Source organism: Microtus pennsylvanicus, chromosome 5, assembly GCF_037038515.1.
Source record: "Microtus pennsylvanicus isolate mMicPen1 chromosome 5, mMicPen1.hap1, whole genome shotgun sequence".
Taxonomy (NCBI): Eukaryota; Metazoa; Chordata; class Mammalia; order Rodentia; family Cricetidae; genus Microtus; species Microtus pennsylvanicus.
This window is the reverse complement of record NC_134583.1, coordinates 125,771,534-125,789,330: the sequence shown is the minus strand read 5'-3', so window position 1 is coordinate 125,789,330 and position 17,797 is coordinate 125,771,534. Positions and strand designations below refer to the sequence as shown.

Genomic DNA, 17,797 nt, shown 5'->3' with positions numbered 1-17,797 from the left:
ACATTCTCCATGATCCTCAGTGCAGTCCATGGGTCACATATTAGACCCGCCTGTGGGAAGCTTGAGTAAGACCCAGAAAGGAAAAGAGGCTTCGCAAAGCTGACAGCCCAGGACACATGGAACAGAACGTTTTCTTTGCAACAGCTTCAGCTCTCTGAGAGAGGGACCCACACTGGAGGCCGTGGAACAGAAGATGAGGACGAGGCCCTCTGTAGACACGGCTTTTCTCTGCCAGGTGCCAGGCCAGCCAAAGCAAAAAGCCAATCCCTCTGCATCCCAGCCACTAAGACTGCCAGGCCCCTCCAACCACGGCCTAAAACATCTTGTCCACCATATGGGCAGAGTAACTGACCACTTGGAAACAAAGCTATAGGCCTGACTAGCCTGGCGTGGCTCTGGATGGCCGGCCCTCCTGAGCAATCCCGTACCAAGCCCTCAAGACCCAGGCTTAACATATCCTGCTTACTGAGCACTCCCTCTCCCCAGGGGCCACTCAGCACAAGTTAAGATCCAATTGGCATTAATTGGACCAAGCTGGCAGTGCCTGAGGCAACTTAAGTACTGTCACTGTGGATCTGACTCACAGAGTAATGGCCGTCCGTGTCTATAGAGTACACCATTAGTGTCATTTTGGAAGGCTCAGGTGAGTGTGGATGGCGCTCGGTGAGACAGCCTCACCCAGAGACCTAGTGCCGAAAGTGACTTAGCTATGGTCTCAGGTCCGAGCAAAGAGCGGAGAAGCCAGGAGGATCATTTCTGGAGACCGTACTGACCCCTTTATCTGCTCACGGCCCCAGGAAGTCTCTTCACCACAAGGCCTGCTAACCAAACTCTAAGTCCCAAAAGGAAACCTCACCCTAATGCTAAAAGCCTGAGCTCAAATGGATGTCTCGCCATAGAACTCTAAGGTCAAGTGTGGTCAAGATCCTGCACACTGATGAGGACCGCTGCCCTCCAGGAGTGGGTCCTCACCCAGCAGGACCTCGTCCCCAGCACCAACAACCCCAGCATCAACCTGCAATCTTGCCTGAAAACAACAAATGGTAGCTTCACCCCAGAACGGAACCTGGGACCTCAGGAACTGAGTTTTACCACCAGGCCACCTCTCCTTCAGGACAAGCCCCTGAGCTTTTAGGAGAAAACCTAACTCCTCAAGACCCAACCCAGCCAATTATTCTTGCTTTGTTTCTTCTGGTTTTGTTCTATTTTTATTTAGCTCAGGGATTTGGGTTTTTGTTTCATTTTGTTTTTGAGAGAGGGGAGAGGGAGAGAAAGGGAGGGAGGAAGTGTGTGTATTGCTGTACAGCCCCCGGCTAGCCTCATACACATGATCCTCCTGCATGCAAGTATGTGCCACCATACCTGACTATATTTTGTTTCTTTTTTTCCTTTTTGTTCTTTCTTCCTTTTTTCTTTCCTTCCTTCCTTCCTTCTTTTCTTTTCTTCTCTTTTTGAGATGGGACTCGGTGTACCCCTGGCTCTCCTGGAATTTGCTCTGTAGACCAGGCTAGCCTCGAACCCAAGAAACCTGCCTGCTTCAGTTCTGACTGGAGCAAAGCTCCCCTCCCTCTGTCACAGGAGCGCTGCAGGCCACTCCCCTTTAGAATGTATCTTCTAGGGGACATGAGCTGCCTCTCAACAGATGCCAGGCAGGCCCTGGCAAGGCCCATCCCTTTTTGTCCTTACTCTGACCTCTGGAGTAGTCAGATGGCATCTAAGGAGAACAGGGCTCTAAAAAAAATATCATCCAGGTAAGTCAATAACCATCCTCCCTCATTTCCTCCTGTCCTGGAAGAAGGGACTCTTGTTCCTCCTAGCTTGCTCTCCACACATAGCAAGGGAGTTACTTGCCAGGACAGACAGACAGACAGACAGACAATGGGAAAGCTGAGACAAGGAAATGGATGTTGAATATTTTCTATGCAAAGTTCCCTGGCCAGGAGCACTGGAGGCCTCTGGTCTGACTCAGTCCCTCTTCAGTCAACATCATCTACCAAAGGCCTCGAGCTTGGTCCTCTGCTCAGTGCAGGGTACCAGAGCCTTCCTGGGCCTTCCCTGCACCCCTCACACCTAGCTCAGTGCTCCCAGACAAATGTAACAAGGACATGTGGGATAGCCTGTGCTATTTAACAGGGAGGCAGTCATGTGGAGAGTGCCATGTCCAGCATGGTTATTCTCCTTCTAGAAACATGACATAGACCCTGCTCTGACTCGGTCGCTTACCTAAGAAAGCCTCCCTGGGTTCAAAACTCAGTCAATGCCCACAATTGCTCCCTATTGTTTGCTCTAAGTCTCTGTGCAGACACAACTGCCTTGGTGGAGTAAAGAAGCGGTGGGGGTCAGGCAGAGTGACGTGGACCTGTCATCCCAGCTCCAGAGACTGAGGCAGGAGGATTTGAGGTCAGCCTAGGAGAGGAGATAGGGCATTATTTGTCCTCCTAATGGTGGCTGTTGTGGTGACTTTCTTCCAAAGAGCACAGCATAGAGGAGCATTGGCTTTACCTTTTCAACAGGGAAACTGACAAACGCTGCTTGAGCCAGGCCCTCAAGGCCAACGGCAACAGCGATGAACCAGCTGATGGCCTGAAAGCATGTGTAGTGGGTGACGTCGGTAGGAACTAGCACAAGGGCAGCATAGAAAACAAAATCTGGTTGCCTCAAAGGTATGTTCTGAACCATAAAACACCGGAGTAGGCCACAAGGCCATACTGTGGACAAGTTACAATAGGAGCCCAATGACCAAACCAAGCTAAAAGATTGTGGGGTTCAAGATGGCGATAGACAATGGGAAATTATTTCCAAAGAAAAACCACACCCCACATAATACCCTTTGATAAATGTGATAATTAGTTTTGATTGACAACCTGATTGGATCTGGAATCAGCTAAGATACATGCTTCTGGGTGGGTTTGTGAGGACATCTTAAGGAAGGGTTAAATGACAGGAGAAGGCCCTCCCCCAAAGTAGGCGGCACCTTCTGGTGTCAGCCCAAATAAAAGGAGGTCCCAGCACGAGGCAGTACCTGCCTCTCGAACTCCCGCATGCCTGTCTGTGCCCACCCATCCACCCACCCGCCTTCCTTCTCTTTTCTTTTGTTTGTTTGGTTGGTTTTTTGAGACAGGGTTTCTCTGTATTACAGCTCTAGCTGTCCTGGAACTAGCTCTTGTAAACCAGGTTGGCCTCGAACTCACAGAGATCCGCCTGCCTCTGCCTCCCGAGTGCTGGGATTAAAGGCATGCACCACCCCCATTCAGCCTTTCTTCACTTCCTACTAGTGAACTTGTCTACCCAAGCTGCAGCTGCGGCCTCCGTCCTTTGTGAATATCAGAGTCCAATTTCTTTGACCTTCCAAAAGGGACCAAGACCAGCAGCTCTCCAGGAATTGTCCAGCCTCCAGCACCGGTTTGGGACTGCTGAGGTATCCAGATTCACAGACTGGGAAGCGACCGGGCTCTCGGCCTCGTCAACATGCAGGTGGGCACTGCTGGACTCCCCAGGCCAATCCTGCGAGTCAAGCCAATAAGCGTCCTTCATAATATATAATCATTCCATCAGTTCTTTTCCTCCAGAGAATTCTGATAGATACACAGTCCATTCATAAGCTCAACACACATACCCTATCTCCGTCTCCATCTCTCTCTGTGCCTGCGTGTCTTTCTGTCTCTCTCTCATAACAAAATTTGATTTTAAGTTACTAATTGTGGGGAGGTGGAGAGACAGCTTAGAGGTTCAGAGCACTTGTTGCTCTTGCAAAGGACTGGAATTTGGTTGTCAGGACCTACATCAGCCTGCTCACAACCGCCTGTAACTCCAACTCTCAAGGGACCTAGTTTCCTACTCTGGCCTCTGCCAGTACCCACAACCACTGACACACACACTAAATAATAAAACCAAAATGAAGTTTTCACGACTAATTTTGAAGGTCATGAAAATGGGTGATGTATTAATTATAAACGGACCCTCAAGCGTGGCTGCTGGGCTGTGGCGACGGTTGCCTGGTTGCTATGTATGAACGTGAGGTCACTTTGCTGAAACTGCTGCCTTGTTGCTGGAGCCGGCGTGCATAGCTGCTGAATGAGGAGAATGGAACAAAAGGTGACATCTCTGACTTCATAGTCTGCCTGTCCCTCTGCCGTCTTAAGCCTGGGCCAGACTCTACTCGGTTCTACTCATTTAAAATGTGTTGCCCAAGATCACAAGTCAGCATTTATTCGGTTTATTGCCCACTGGGATTGGTGGGTGTTTCTTCTCCTGAGCCCTTGGGCTTTCTTAGCAACTCCAATACCTATAGTCTTTCTGTATCATGAAGACAGAAACCAAACTATGAGGAGCTCGGCAGCTCCTGGGTTAAGTCGACCATCTATTAACCTGAAAACCTCAAGGGAAAGTACTGTGCAGAAGAGGGAAAAGGCCTTTGTAAACCTTGCCGTGACCAGTAGACACTTCCTGAATGTTGGCACACCCCGGAACAATCAATAAAAGCCCGCTGCTGTCTTCTGTTCAGCAAGCAGCAACGCGGTCCCTTCCCATGTCCACCTGGTGTCTGCTTTGTTTTGCCGGCTTTTTTTGTGGGGCTAAGGATCAAACCTGGGTCTCCACAAATGCTCGGCAAGCACCCTACCACTGAGACACACCCTCAGACTTTTTTTTGACAGGGCCTTGCCCTGTGGTCCAAGCTGGCCCAGAACCAGTTCTGTAAGCCAGCCTCACATTCGCATGGATCCCTCCTGAACATGGCTGTGTCCCTCTGCCTTGGGCTCTAAGTCCAGAAAAGGAACCTTGCTCATGTTGGTCTTGTTTCTACAGTTTCGATGCCATAAAACCCCGCCATCCAGAGTCAGGTATAACATGATTAAAAGGACACTTGACATTTTAGAGCCTTTCTCTCCAAGACTACAGCCACTTTCTAATCATGAGGGGGGACATTGGACAAATTCCAGTAAGTCTCCAAATGTCCAACCAGTATATATACAATGTGTCAGCTACAAATATAATGTGTTATCCTAAATGAGGATCCTGATACCAAGAAAAGACACAGGGTATACTGAGGAAACTCTAAATTACTCCAGACATTAATAACACGGGGTCAGAACTGTCATTGTCACAAATGTCCCACGTTAATGGAAGATGCTAATAACAGAGTAACTGGGGGTAGGGGTGTAGCTGAATGGTATAGCACTCGCCGGGCATGCACGAAGACCTTGATTCAACTTCCAGCACCATGAGGAAAAGAATTAGGAAAACTGGGTGTATGGGTTTATAATATCTGGGGAAGAGGAACCGCCTCCATAGGACTGGCCTGTGGACACATTTGGGGGGCATTTTCTTGATCCTTCATTGATGTTGGATGGTCCAATCCACTGATAGGCAGAATGGCCTGGGCTGTGTGTAAGAAAGGTAGCTGAACGCCAGTCTGGAGAGAAGACCAGTAACATCGTTCCTCTGTGGTTTCTGCTTCGAGTCCCTGCCTTGACTGCCCTTGCGTGGACTGTAAGATAAAATAAACCCTTTCCTCCCCAAGCTGCTTGGGGCCATGATGTTTAGTACAGCCACAGAAAATCAAACTAGATCAAAATTATAGACATTCCCTATACCTTTTTCTAGTAATTTTATAAATCTAAAACTATCCTGAAATTTAAAAAAAATGTTTTTAAAAGTTATATCAAAAAAGATGTTTACAACTTGCAAGGCAGTGGCTGGGGTGGGAGGGCCAAACAAGCATATTTGGGAGTCTGCCTTTCTGTCCGTGTCCTCTTGGACTTGGGTACATCTTGGTACTCCTCTGACTGCCGGTAGAAAGAGCCACCATGGGTTTATACTTCACTTTAAGCAGGTTTTCATAGCTGTTCTGGGCCTCCCCAGGCTGAGCTTGGAGAGGCTGTAAATCTGTTGGGCCTCCCAGAGGTTGAGGCTAGAAAGACAGGAAGCAGCCACACACTGGTGGCCAGGGCATCCCTCGGCATCAGGAGCTGCCTGTGGCAGGGCTGCCTTCCATCTGCATGCCCACCCATCATGATGACTTGAACCAGGCACGTGGCCACAGTGTCCAATCATGGACCCGGTGGGGCTTTCAGCCTATGGGCCAAGCACTAGGGACTCTGTAGATCAAAAGTCAAAATTTTAAAAATTTTTGTTTCAACAAATGTCTTCCATTTTGTTTTGTTAGTTGTTCTCTTGCCTTTTTTTTTTTTTAACAGAGTGTGTTTTGTATCCTGGTATATCCTCAAGCTCAAAATCTTTCTGTCTCAGTCTCCCAAGGGATAGAATTACAAGCAGACACCACCATTCTAGACTGGTTTTCTTGTTGTTGTTATTGTTTTGTTCTTTCTGTGTTTGTTTGTTGACACAGGGTCTCATGTAGCCCAGGCTGGCCTAGAGTTCACTATGTAGCCAAGAATAACCTTGAATCCTCCTGCCTCTGTCACTCAAGTGCTTGTATTACAAGCAAACACCAGCACATTAGCTCAAGACTCTGAGCATTTTCAACTGAGTTACACTCTTTTGAAAGTGGTAGTTTAAGGTCAAACACATCTTAAGAGTCCTCCTCGGCTCTGTTTAGTATCAACCATGTGACTTTACCCATCTGTAAAGAGTTAAAAGTGCTCCTATAGCGCATGACAGCCCTCATTCCAAGCGTTAAAAGAGTGGGCAGGTGAGATGGCTTTGCAGGTCCAGGCCCTGACTACTAAATTTAACAATCCACGTTCAACCCGCAGGACTGGAATGGCAGAGGGAGAGGACTCTCCCCTAAGTTGTGACTTGAACCCCACACCTGCCTGTGTTCTTATCTGCATACATACTACATGTAATACCATTTTTGTTTGGTTTGGTTTGGTTTGGTTTTTTGAGACAGGGTTTCTCTGTGTAACAGCCCTAAGCTGTCCTGGAGTTAGCTCTTGTAGATCAGGCTGGCCTTGAACTCACAGAGATGCGTCTACCTCTGCCTGGGATTAAAGGAGTGCGCCACCACCGCCTGGCTGTAATACCATTTTAAAGTTCAGAGAGCTCAGCTACACGACGGTTTAAGAGGCCATGCCACTTAGACTCTTAGAATATTAGCAATTATTATATTCCGACTCATTTTTATCTGTTCATTTATCATTTTGGTTTCTGTTTGCTTCCCACTAGCTCCATGGTGGCCAGCCCCCATCTATTTTTGTATTCTGTGTCCTAGAGAAATGCTGGCCACTGCCAGGACTTAGTATGTGATTGTTAAATGGACCCACACCCCAATCAGAGCATCCCAGGAAACCATGCCTGACCTAAACCCTGTGCCAAAGCCCAGAGTGCCATCACCCCCAAACTGTGGCTAGAACAAAGACAGCCAGACCACCTACCTGCCCAAAAGATGCCTATGGAAGCCTTTGTTTTTAAAGTACCCTGCCTTACCCCACAAGTACCAGTACCTGCTCATTTCTGAACCAGCAGGATTTGGGTAATGACACCCACAGGACATGGCCTCTGGACTCTGACTGGTTGAGAAATGGACAGGAGACAGCCCAGCTTATCCCCAAAGCCCCACCCTTCTCACAGGCCTGCCCATCTCTATGGTCTGGCCCAGCTCTGTCTGTGCCACCAGGCCTAACAGTTGGCTAGTTCATGTCCCTACGTCCCTCTGTCCCTGAAGTAGGTTCCCAGATGTTACCAAGGAGACTTGCATCCTGCCCAGGGTTGCCAAAGCAACCAGCTCCGTGAGAAGCAGCCCCTCAGCCTCTAGCCTGTGGGTGTGTGGGTCTCAGAATGAGATAATCACAGATTAACAGGAAGCAGCTCCAGCCAGCTGCACACCAGGGCAAAGGCAATCCTGGCATCCGCTATGCAGTGCCCAATTCCTGGTCCCCTCCCCCCTTCCTCCATCTGTCCCTGCCTTAGCCTGTCTAGCCTCGATCTTGGACTCCGTAAAGCCAATGGCTGGTCTTGAAGCATGAACTGTGAGAGTTGCACCACCCACTGTGGGTCAGTGGCCTTATAAGATGTGTGTACACACTGAGGAAGGGTCAATTGAGGACCCGACAAGAAGGAGGCCTGTACAAGGCAAGAAATGGGCTTGTGTAAGCTGCCGCCAGCCTTCAGCCGTGTGAGAGACACGTTGCTGCTGTCTAAACCCTTCAGCCAGCAGTGTTCTGTTATGTACTGGTATTGGTTGCCTGGGCAGGCCAAGATATCATTCCAGGAACAGTGAAAAGCCCCAGTAAGGAGAAATGTCTCTAATGCTAGTGTTCTCCCTTGTGGCCTTCCATGTCCTGGGGCAGAAACTCCGAGAAGCAAATACCAGCCTTACACTGACTAGGAGATTGAGTGAATTCATCTTTATTGACGGCACCATGAGAAACGGGGCTTCGTTTTTTTAAACATTTTTTGTTTTGTTTTTATTTATGTGTGTCTGTTTGAGTATATGCTGCCTGTTAAGGCAAGGCAACCATCAGAAAGAACTCATGGAGCTGGAGTTATAGGTGGTTGTGAGCTGCCCACGTGGCTGCTGGGAACCAAAGTCACTGGGGAAGTTGTGGCAGCTGGAGGCTGGGGATTCTGAACTAGCAGGGTCATCTGAAACATCCTTTGGCTACAAAGGGAGCATCAGGAGCTCCTTTATACTTCTTTCTTTCCTCCCTCTGGGACTTGCCTTGTCTCTTTCCTATGGTTGAAGAGAAAACCAACCCAAGACAGGCTAGTAGGTACGGCACTGTGGTGGCTCAAATAGGAATGGCTCCCATGGCTCATGTTTGCGTGCTTGGTCACCACGGTGTGGCACTATTTGAGACGGATTAGAAGGTGCGACCTTGTTGGAGGTTTGTCCCTGAGGGTGAGCTTTGAGGTTTCAAAAGCCCATGCCTGGCCCAGTCTCAGTTCCCCACCCCAACCCCCACCAACTGCTGATCAGCTACTGTTCCAATACCACCCTGCACGCCACCATGCTCCCCACCATGATGATCATGGACTAAACCTCAGAAACTGTAAGCAACCCCCCAATTAAATGCTCTCTTTTATAGAGTTGCCTTAGTGATGGGGTCTCTTCACAGCAATAGAACAGCCACTAAGACAAGTGGCAAACTCTAAAGTCTAAGGATCCCGGGTTTGAATTCCAGCTTTAGCCATTTCTTTCCCAGCCACCCTCAACCCCAAGATAGGTTCTCACTATTAGTACTGGATGGCCTCAAACTCAGAGATCCATCCGTCTGCTTCTGCCTCCTCAGTGCTGGGATTAAAGTGTGCATCACCATGCCTATCATCTTTTCTATTATTAGTACATGTATTTATGCATGGGAGGGTGTGTCACAGCATGTGTGACAGTCAAAAATCAGTACACAGGGGTCAGGTTCTGGAGACCGAATTCAAGTTATCAGGCTCGACAACAAACACCCCATCTGCCCTTCCCATTGTTTCTAACAGATCTAGGATAGGTTAGTCAACTTCTCTTGGCCTCGTTTCCCCATCTATAAAATGCCATGATATATGGTCAGCAGCGTATTGATGGAAAAATCAACATAGAACATATTTGGCACACAGTAACCACCCAACACATGGCTGCTACTTTAAATATTACTATGGCAATTAGCAAACAGGGTTCAAAGGTAACGCTGACCTGAAGACCGACAGGAGAGGTAGGTGGCTGTTCATCCCAGGCTCTCTGAGGCTCACATAGTCTGCCAACGTCATGGCAACTAAGGAAGGAGCCCAGACAGCCATGGAAATGTCTGAGTTCGCCAAAGAATGGAAGCTTTGATTATCTGATTACGGCGGTGGGCAGCCGCTGTGGATGGAGAAGAACCAACGATAACAGAGGCAGGGCTGAAGACAGCAGCTAAACCAGGTGTGAGGGTGCACACCTGAACTCCCAGGATTCACGAGGCTGAGGCATGGAAACTGTCATGAGTTTGAGGGCAGCCTAGGCTCCATAGTGAATTTCAGGCCAATCTGGGCAATGGAGTGGACCTTCCCCCACCCCTCTCTCCCTCCTTTTTGTTTTGTTTTGCGTTTTTTGTTTTTATCGAGCTAAATAATTTTTCACCACTACCCTTCCTTCCTCCCCCTCCCCTCCTATCCTCTCCCATGATCCCAACACTCCCAATTACTCAGGGGATCTTGGAGGACCTTCTCTTAAAACACACAAGGACCGGTGACACCACCAAGCCTGACTACCTGAATAAGACCCATATGAGAGAATAAAACTAATACACAGACTCTCTCTCTTATTTTCCTTCCCCTCCTCTCCCTCACTCACAAATAGATATGGAAAAACAAGTAAGCAAAACACAGCAAAGCAGGAGGATCAGAAGTTCGTGGCCAGCCTCAGCTACATAACAAGGGGAGAGCCAGCCTCAGCTACATAACAAGGGGGAGCTAGCCTCAGCTACATAATAGGGTGGAAGCCAGCCTCAGCTACATAACAGGGTGGAAGCCAGCCTCAGCTACATAACAAGGGCGAAGCCACCCTCAGCTACATAACAAGGGCGAAGCCAGCCTCAGCTACATAACAAGGGCGAAGCCAGCCTCAGCTACATAACAAGGGCAAAGCCAGCCTCAGCTTCATGAGACCCAGTCTCAAGCAAGCAAACCAAAAGGCATCTTAGTATCTGGCATGAGGACCCAGATCAGAGAAACAGCAACAGGGATGTCAGACTCAAAGTTGGCTAGGACCTGATCCAGGGAGACCCATCCTCCATCTCCATCCAGAAGCAGGGAGGAAGTTGAAGACCCTAAAGGAAGTTCTCTGCTCTGACCCAGAATCAAGACTCCTTAGCAGGGTCTCCCTCACCCCCAGGATATTCAGTCATAATGAGAAAGACAGAGAAACACTAGGTGTCTAGCTAGCATTAGAGCTTGGGGGAGGGGTGGTAAGCTCCCTGTCACCGTCATAGCCAGTACTTAGTGAGGTGACCAATTCAGGAAGAGTATTTTTAAAGCCAGCCAGTCCTGTTGACCGTGTTTTTTGCTTTACAGAAGCTTCTCTGTTTCCGGAGGTCCCATTTATTAATTGTTGCTCTCAGTGTCTGTGCTACTGGGGTTATATTTAGGAAGTGGTCTCCTGTGCCAATGCGTTTGAGTATATTTCCCACTTTCTCTTCTATGAGTTTTGGTGTGATTGGTTTTATGTTGTTTATGTGGTTGGATTTGAGTTTTGTGCATGGCGATAGATATGGGTCTACCTTATTCTTCTACATGTTGAGAATCAGCTGTGCCAGCACCATTTGTTGAGTATGCTTTCTTTTTTCCATTTTATATTTTTTGCTTCTTTGCCAAAAATCAGGTATGTGTAGGTGTGTGGATTGATATCCGGGTCTTTGATTTGATTCCATTGGTCCTCCTGTCTGTTTTTATGCCAATACCAGGCTGTTTTCATTACTGTAGCTTTGTAGTAGAGTTTGAAGTCAGGAATTATAATGCCTCCAGAAGTTCCTAGACAAAATGGCAGCCTACAGGATGGGAAAAGATCTTCACTAACCCCACATTGGACAGAGAACTGATCTCCAAAATATATAAAGAACTCAAGAAAGTGGTCATCAAAAGAACAAATAATCCAATAAAAAAAATGGGGTAAATGCCACTAAATTGCATACATTAAAATGGTAAATTTCACATCACGTAGATTTTATTGCAATGAATTTTTTAGAAGGGGGAGGTGGCCCACCCACTCTCCATCCATGGGTGACCACTGGGCTGAGTAACTTCTCCCCAGTGCCTCAGAGCTTTCTCAAGGGTCTGTTCCTCCACACTCAGTGGAGAATGAGGAAGAACTCAACCAGAGCCAGGAGAGGAGGGAGAGCTTATTCCCTGTGTTTCTCAGTACAAAGCACAAATCCCCTCCCCAGTCACCTGCACCTCTCACTGAGGACACACACACATATTCTCTTTCTCCAGGCCTTGCCCCCCCCGCCCATACACCATAGGATCCCACCCAACCCTTGACAGTCACTTCCTGCAGTACCCCATGTCCAGCCCAATCTCTCCCTGACATCCCTGCCATCTCTGACCTCGGCACACAGACCTGGGTTTTCAACAATCTGACAGTGCAAGTGTGTGTGTCTCCACGCCTCCCTCCACCTTGCCTCTCCAGAACCGTCAGCACACAACAGCCAACGATACCAAGAGAGTTAACCCCAGCACACAATTCCTCAAGCACTGTCAGTTGATCCTAAGCCCAGAACTACACCTGGCTTCCCTGATGCTCCAAGATCCATGTTCTTCAGACCCAAAGGGGATTATCAGTAGTGTGTCTTCAGGAAAGACCAAACTCTACCCCTGAGAGAGAAAAGTGTCACCCACTTCATATCAGCCTGACAGGCAGAACAATCTGACATCTTTTATGACAGGTCCTAGCAGCTGTTTTAATTAAAGCGGTAAGAACCAATGAGCTGCAACAGAAAGGGAAGAAAGGAGGTCGGTTCCTCTGCCTCCAGCAGTTTTCTAGACAGGCACTGCTAAAATCACAGCTGGATGCTGGCTGAGTGCAGAACACTGGGCGGGCAGCTGGAATCGTGGTCCTAGGTCAACATCAACACAGTAAGAACACGATGCCGGGTGACCACTAATCTACCAGAAGGGATGCCCATGGCAGTGTTGAAAGGGTAAAAGGGAATGTATAGTGAGCACTTAGTAATTACATAATAAATATGATGACTTTAATTCTGGTGGGGGGGGGGTGCGTGTGTGTTCACGCATGTGGGAGTGCCCACTAGGCCAAAAGATTATATCGAATCCCCAGAGCTGAAGTTACAGACAGTTGTGAGCTGTCCAACATGAGTGCTAGGAATCAAACTCTGATCTTCTGAGAAAGTAGCAAGTGATCTTAACCACGGGGCCAGCTTTCCACCCCCACGGGTGACCACTTTCTTACAGAAGGAAAATGGGAACAGTGCCTAGAAGTCAGGCTAAGGAGGAAGACTGACAGACCCGAGGGTGAGCCTTCAGGGCATTCTCATTCTCATCCCTCTCCCTCCCTCTTCCCTCTCCTTCCCTCCCTCTCTTTCTCTCTCCTCCCTTTTTTCTCCTCCCTTTCCTCCTTTGACAAAATCTCACCAGTCCAGGCTTCAAACCCACACTCATCTGGCCTCAGCCTCCCAGGTGCTAGAATATGAGGTGTGTATTACCAGATCCGTGAATGAGTACAGGAAAGCGGGGACCCCTCTCCTGTCTTCTCCTGCCTCCTGACAGAGACACAGAGCTCTCACATCCCCCACAAACCTAAATGTTAGGCAAAAGGGTGCAGAGTTCCTGGGGACTCTTCTAGGTGTCCATGGAGCCAGGAAAAGAACAGTGTCTCTTTTAGGGGACAGGCTGTGAGCACTGAACAACAAGGTCCATTTGCCTGCCCCCAGTAAACCCCTACCCATCAAGGACAGAGCTCAGTTTTGCCCCTCAAACTGATCTGCTAACCAATTTGGACAAATAAGTGTGCTTTTCTCTTTTTCTTCTCGTTTGTAAGGGAAGAAATTTACCCAAATGACGCCTGCAGATTCCTTCCTCATTACCAGTCTCTTTTTGGTGCTTAGAGGCAGTCTACACATGCTGACAGCAGAAGTCTATTTATTCATCTCTTTAGCAGCGCTGGGGAGTGAAGCCAGGCCCCCACTCATCTTCGACAAGCACTCTGCCACTGTTACAGCCCCAGCCCATGGCAGCTCATTTGTAATGATAAAATAATACTTCTGTAGGAAAATAGGTGAAACAGGGAAAAGAATACGGTGGTAACCCAGCTACAGTTCCCCTTCCCATGGGAGTCATAACCGAATATCTCTAACTGTGTGTGCTCGGAGGCCAGAAGCCCAGAGAGAGGCCACTGGGAGGGGTTCCTTAAGAAAGCGTGGATAGAAGATCTAGCTAACATGAAAGTGAAAAGGGAAATGCCCAAGGTGAAGAGGCTTAAGTAGGAAAGGGGGAGGGGCATGTGGAGAGAGGCAACGGAAAAGATCAGCAAAAACAGCAGGGATATGATAACACCACTGGAAACCTACAATCTTATAGCCAAACTTTTTAAGTTGGAAGGGAGATACCCTACATGGCTGGGACAAACGGACAAAACTGGTGCCAAGTATGAGATAACTCCTTATAAGTTGCTCAGAAAAGCCCTAGAAACCCCCAAAACAATACACACTCTTGCAATTCCTCTTGAATGCCCACCAGAACTAGACGGACGGTAAGACCCTGTTGCTGAAGCTACCAGACACCATGACTGCATGAACTAAAGAGATCAAGCCGGAACTGAGATGGAATCCTCTTCCCTGATGGCAAACTGCTGAGGGAGATGGGGTGTCAGTGGTCTTGGCACACTGTGAATTCTTCAAACTAACTTCTAGGCAAGATGTGCCCACTTGTGCAATAATGGCACAACTGTTATAGATGTAACCAACCACTTTGTGCTTGGATTTGAGGCCCACTCCATAAGAGGGAGTCCATGCTCAGTATTGTTGAACACCTTCTAAAAACCCATTGTGGGGACAGCCATAGAACCTAGGGGTCCTGCCATTTAGCTATCGTGACAGAGTGTCAAACTATCTTCTAAATATATATGTTTATACCCAAAGTCAATTACCACACCCAGCCTTAATCAGGGAAGCCTCTCTTTCGGGTGAAATGTCATGGACACAGAGATGTATGACTCCACAAGGTGCTGAGAATACGTGACAACTGAATGTTCAGCCCCAAATCAGACATTTGTATCATTCCCTCCAAGGCTGAGGGAGCATTAAGGAAGAGGGGCAGAAAGACGCTAAGAGGCTCACTATGGGAAGGACTGTGGAAACATCTTCTGAGATGTTCATAACCTCTGCAATCATGAACTCTCTCAACAACCACAGAGGACTGCCCTGGGTCTGTGCAAAATTGGGCATCAGCAGTCAGCCAAGGACAGAGGAAGGACTCAGAGACTCCATCCCTCACTGCTTAACTATTTCCTACAGACAGATCCAGGGAAAGGGGGGGAACCAATGCCTTCAGTGGTGCGTCCACAGACCCCAGTGCATAGCCCCAACCCACAGGTTACCAGATGGCCCTGGGTTTAAAAAAGAAAAATGGGCCACACAAGAAAATAAAAAAATCATGAACCTAGAAAAGAAACAGGTAGGGAAGAGGGAGGGCTCATAAAGGTGGGCGAAATGTAAAAGGGGCTGAGGAGAGAGAGTAAGCAGGGTGCATTATATACACGCATGAAACTAACTTTAAAAGAATAATACACGTTTATTGAACACATTTTAGAAAAGAAAATATAAACAAAATAATACAAAAATATAAATGAAAAGGAAGTAAAATCCATATGGTTCATTACCTAGAGCCTTTAAGAAATGTTCCTTTCTCTGCTTTGTGAGTGTTGGTTTTTCCTTTTTCTTCACATAACTGCCTTTTAACAAAACGGGGATCACAACAGGGATGGGACCAAAGTCTTTATAGTGTTGTAACTGTTCTAACGCCATGAGCACTTTCCAAGTGATCAGAGTCTTTGAAAATGCAATCTTACTAACTGCACATCCTCCCCGCCCCAAGAGGCGATGCCCTGACTCCTAGGCATTTACTGGCTTTCCTAGTCTAAGTGATACTTCCATGAGCATCCTAACCTAATGTGTAAGTACCACAGCATCTCCGTTTCCTCGGGTCTTCTATGAGGATTTACAAGGTCAGTAAACACAACTCCAAAAGGACGTGTGCCTGTATCACCCTATTAATTCCCATAAACCCACCAGGACCCACTGACCCTCCTGAGCAGAGTGGGGTGAAGTTCTGAAGGACAGAATCAGAATGCAGGACTGCGCTTCTCCCACCATCCCTTCTCCATCTTGAAGTTAACTGCCTAGCGAGACAAAGTTCCGAGCCCTCAGGGCCCCGAGCCTGATTCTGTTTCTGACTCTTACTGGCTCTGGAAACTGAAGCAAGCCTCAGGTCCCCTCATCTATGAAATGGATATGATTACTCCTGCTGACTAACCAGAGAAGCCTCTGCACTTCCTGAAAAGATGTGAACAGCCTTTGTAAACACCAAGACTCTGGGCTGAAGGCCACTACTACTACCCTAGTCACATCCCAGGAGACTGAGAAGGGGGTTGTTTTGCTTCATGTTGTGTGTTTTAATTGCTGCTGTTGTTTGGAAAGCCCTGGGGCTTTAGCTATCATTGTGCTCCTAGAACTATGTGCAACTGGCTCTAATAATGACGAGAAAGCAGTATTCCGGGGAGAATTAGCTGGGTTCAAGTGCCTGGCAGATCCTAGCAGCATCTTCCAAAGGTCAGAGATGTGTTGGAAGCTGTAAGGCCTGGGATTGAGCCTAGGGCCTCCCCAGAGGATGCTGGATGGATGGAAGGACATAGCAAACCTTCCTGATGAAGGTACATCCATTTTCAAAGCTCCTTACCCCTCTTTCTAGGGCCCAGACCTGATATTTTGTCTTTGGGTGAACTGGAAAACCAAGCTGATTCAGTCGGTGCAAAAGATCACCCGTGCCAGAAGACCCTGGGAGCGTGTCCTTTTAGACCTGGATCTCTAAGACCCTCTGCTTGGAAATGCAACTAGTGCTTCCAGCCGGCTCTCCCCAACCCAAGGTAGATACAAAGAAGACCACAATGACTCTCTTGGGAAGCTCAGCTGGAAAACCTGAGTTTCCCTCCGCACTGCCCCATCCATCCCGCAAATGCCTATCCTACCTCTTCATGCCTAGCATCACAAGAGGGGATTCCAGTGAGGCTGCCAGGGCAGATAGGGACAGAACAGCGCAGACCCCCACCGACTTCCATCCTCCCTCATTTCCACCATCAGCACCCATTAGCTGCTGCCCCAGCCCACCTCCACTGCCAGAAGCGCCTCTCCCGCTGTCCAAATGCAAACAACAGGTGGCACCTGCCGGTCCTCCCCAACCGCACCTCTGCCCACCCCTCCACCTGCGCTGCAGCCCTCCAGCTGCGCCCCGGCCGGGCGAAGCCTACCTTTGAGGTTCTGGCGGTGGCCCCGCGACGCGCGACTCTTGTTTCCTCGCTGCAGAGAGGCGATACTGGAGAAGTTGTTACCCATGGCATCGGGCCCCCTGGGGTGCTTCAACGGGGGCCAGGCGAGGCTGGGCACGAGCGGAGGAAAGGTGTGCAAGTGTGTGCGCGCGCCAGTGCGCGCCGCCGGGGGAGGGCCCTGGCGGGGCTGCGGCCGGGGGCGGGAGGTTCGCTGTCTCCGGCTCTCCCTGGGCTTGGCGATCTTCGCTCGGCGGGTCCTGCCCGCCGCGGGGATCCTTGCGCCACCCGGCTACCGTGCTCCCATGCCCCGCGCCCGGGGCGGCCCGGCCCCTGGGCCCCAGCCCGCGGCTCGCGCCGCTGCGCTCTGCCTGGTTCTGGAGCTCTGGTTCCGGCTGCGGGTGGGCGGCGCAGCGGCGGCGCGCTCCCCGCGGGCCATAGAGTCGGGGCTCGGCGCGCGACTGCTTAGAGGCTCGGCGGCCAGCTCGGTCCCCGCCCGCGGGGACGGCCGCGGCGACGTGCGTGGCGCCCTCCCGCCCGCGGGTGAGCTTGCAGGGCCCTGCTCGTGTGGACCGCCCCCGATCCCGCCGGGTCCCTCCCGAGGCCGCCGCCCCCAACCCCCGCCCCAACGTCGCCAGGACTCCCGGGCTCCGGTTGTTATGGCGACAGCTGCGCCGGTGAATGAGCGTCTTAGTGACACGCGCGCACCCGCGCTGCCAGATGTGGCCCCGGGGCGCGCCGCGTTCCCGCTGGCCACAAGTTCTGGACGGCACCAGGGTGGAGTTAGGGGGCCAGAGCGTCACCGCTCGGGACGTGACATCAGGAATAGATGCGGGTTCCAGAGGTTGAGCGTTTTCCTGTCCTGGGACATAGAAC

The 17,797-nt window shown here is 49.6% G+C and overlaps 1 protein-coding gene across 1 annotated transcript in view; it reads right to left on the bottom strand.

Annotated features, from left to right (window-relative positions):
- Neurl1 (neuralized E3 ubiquitin protein ligase 1) overlaps positions 1-17,531 on the bottom strand; it is a 79,574-nt gene extending 62,043 nt beyond the window's left edge. The window contains exon 1 of the mRNA XM_075974333.1: positions 16,907-17,531. Within this exon, the coding sequence (XP_075830448.1) occupies positions 16,907-16,991 (85 nt within the window). The 5' untranslated portion in view covers positions 16,992-17,531. The remainder of the gene's footprint in view (positions 1-16,906) is intronic.
- Between the last annotated feature and the right edge of the window lie 266 nt (positions 17,532-17,797).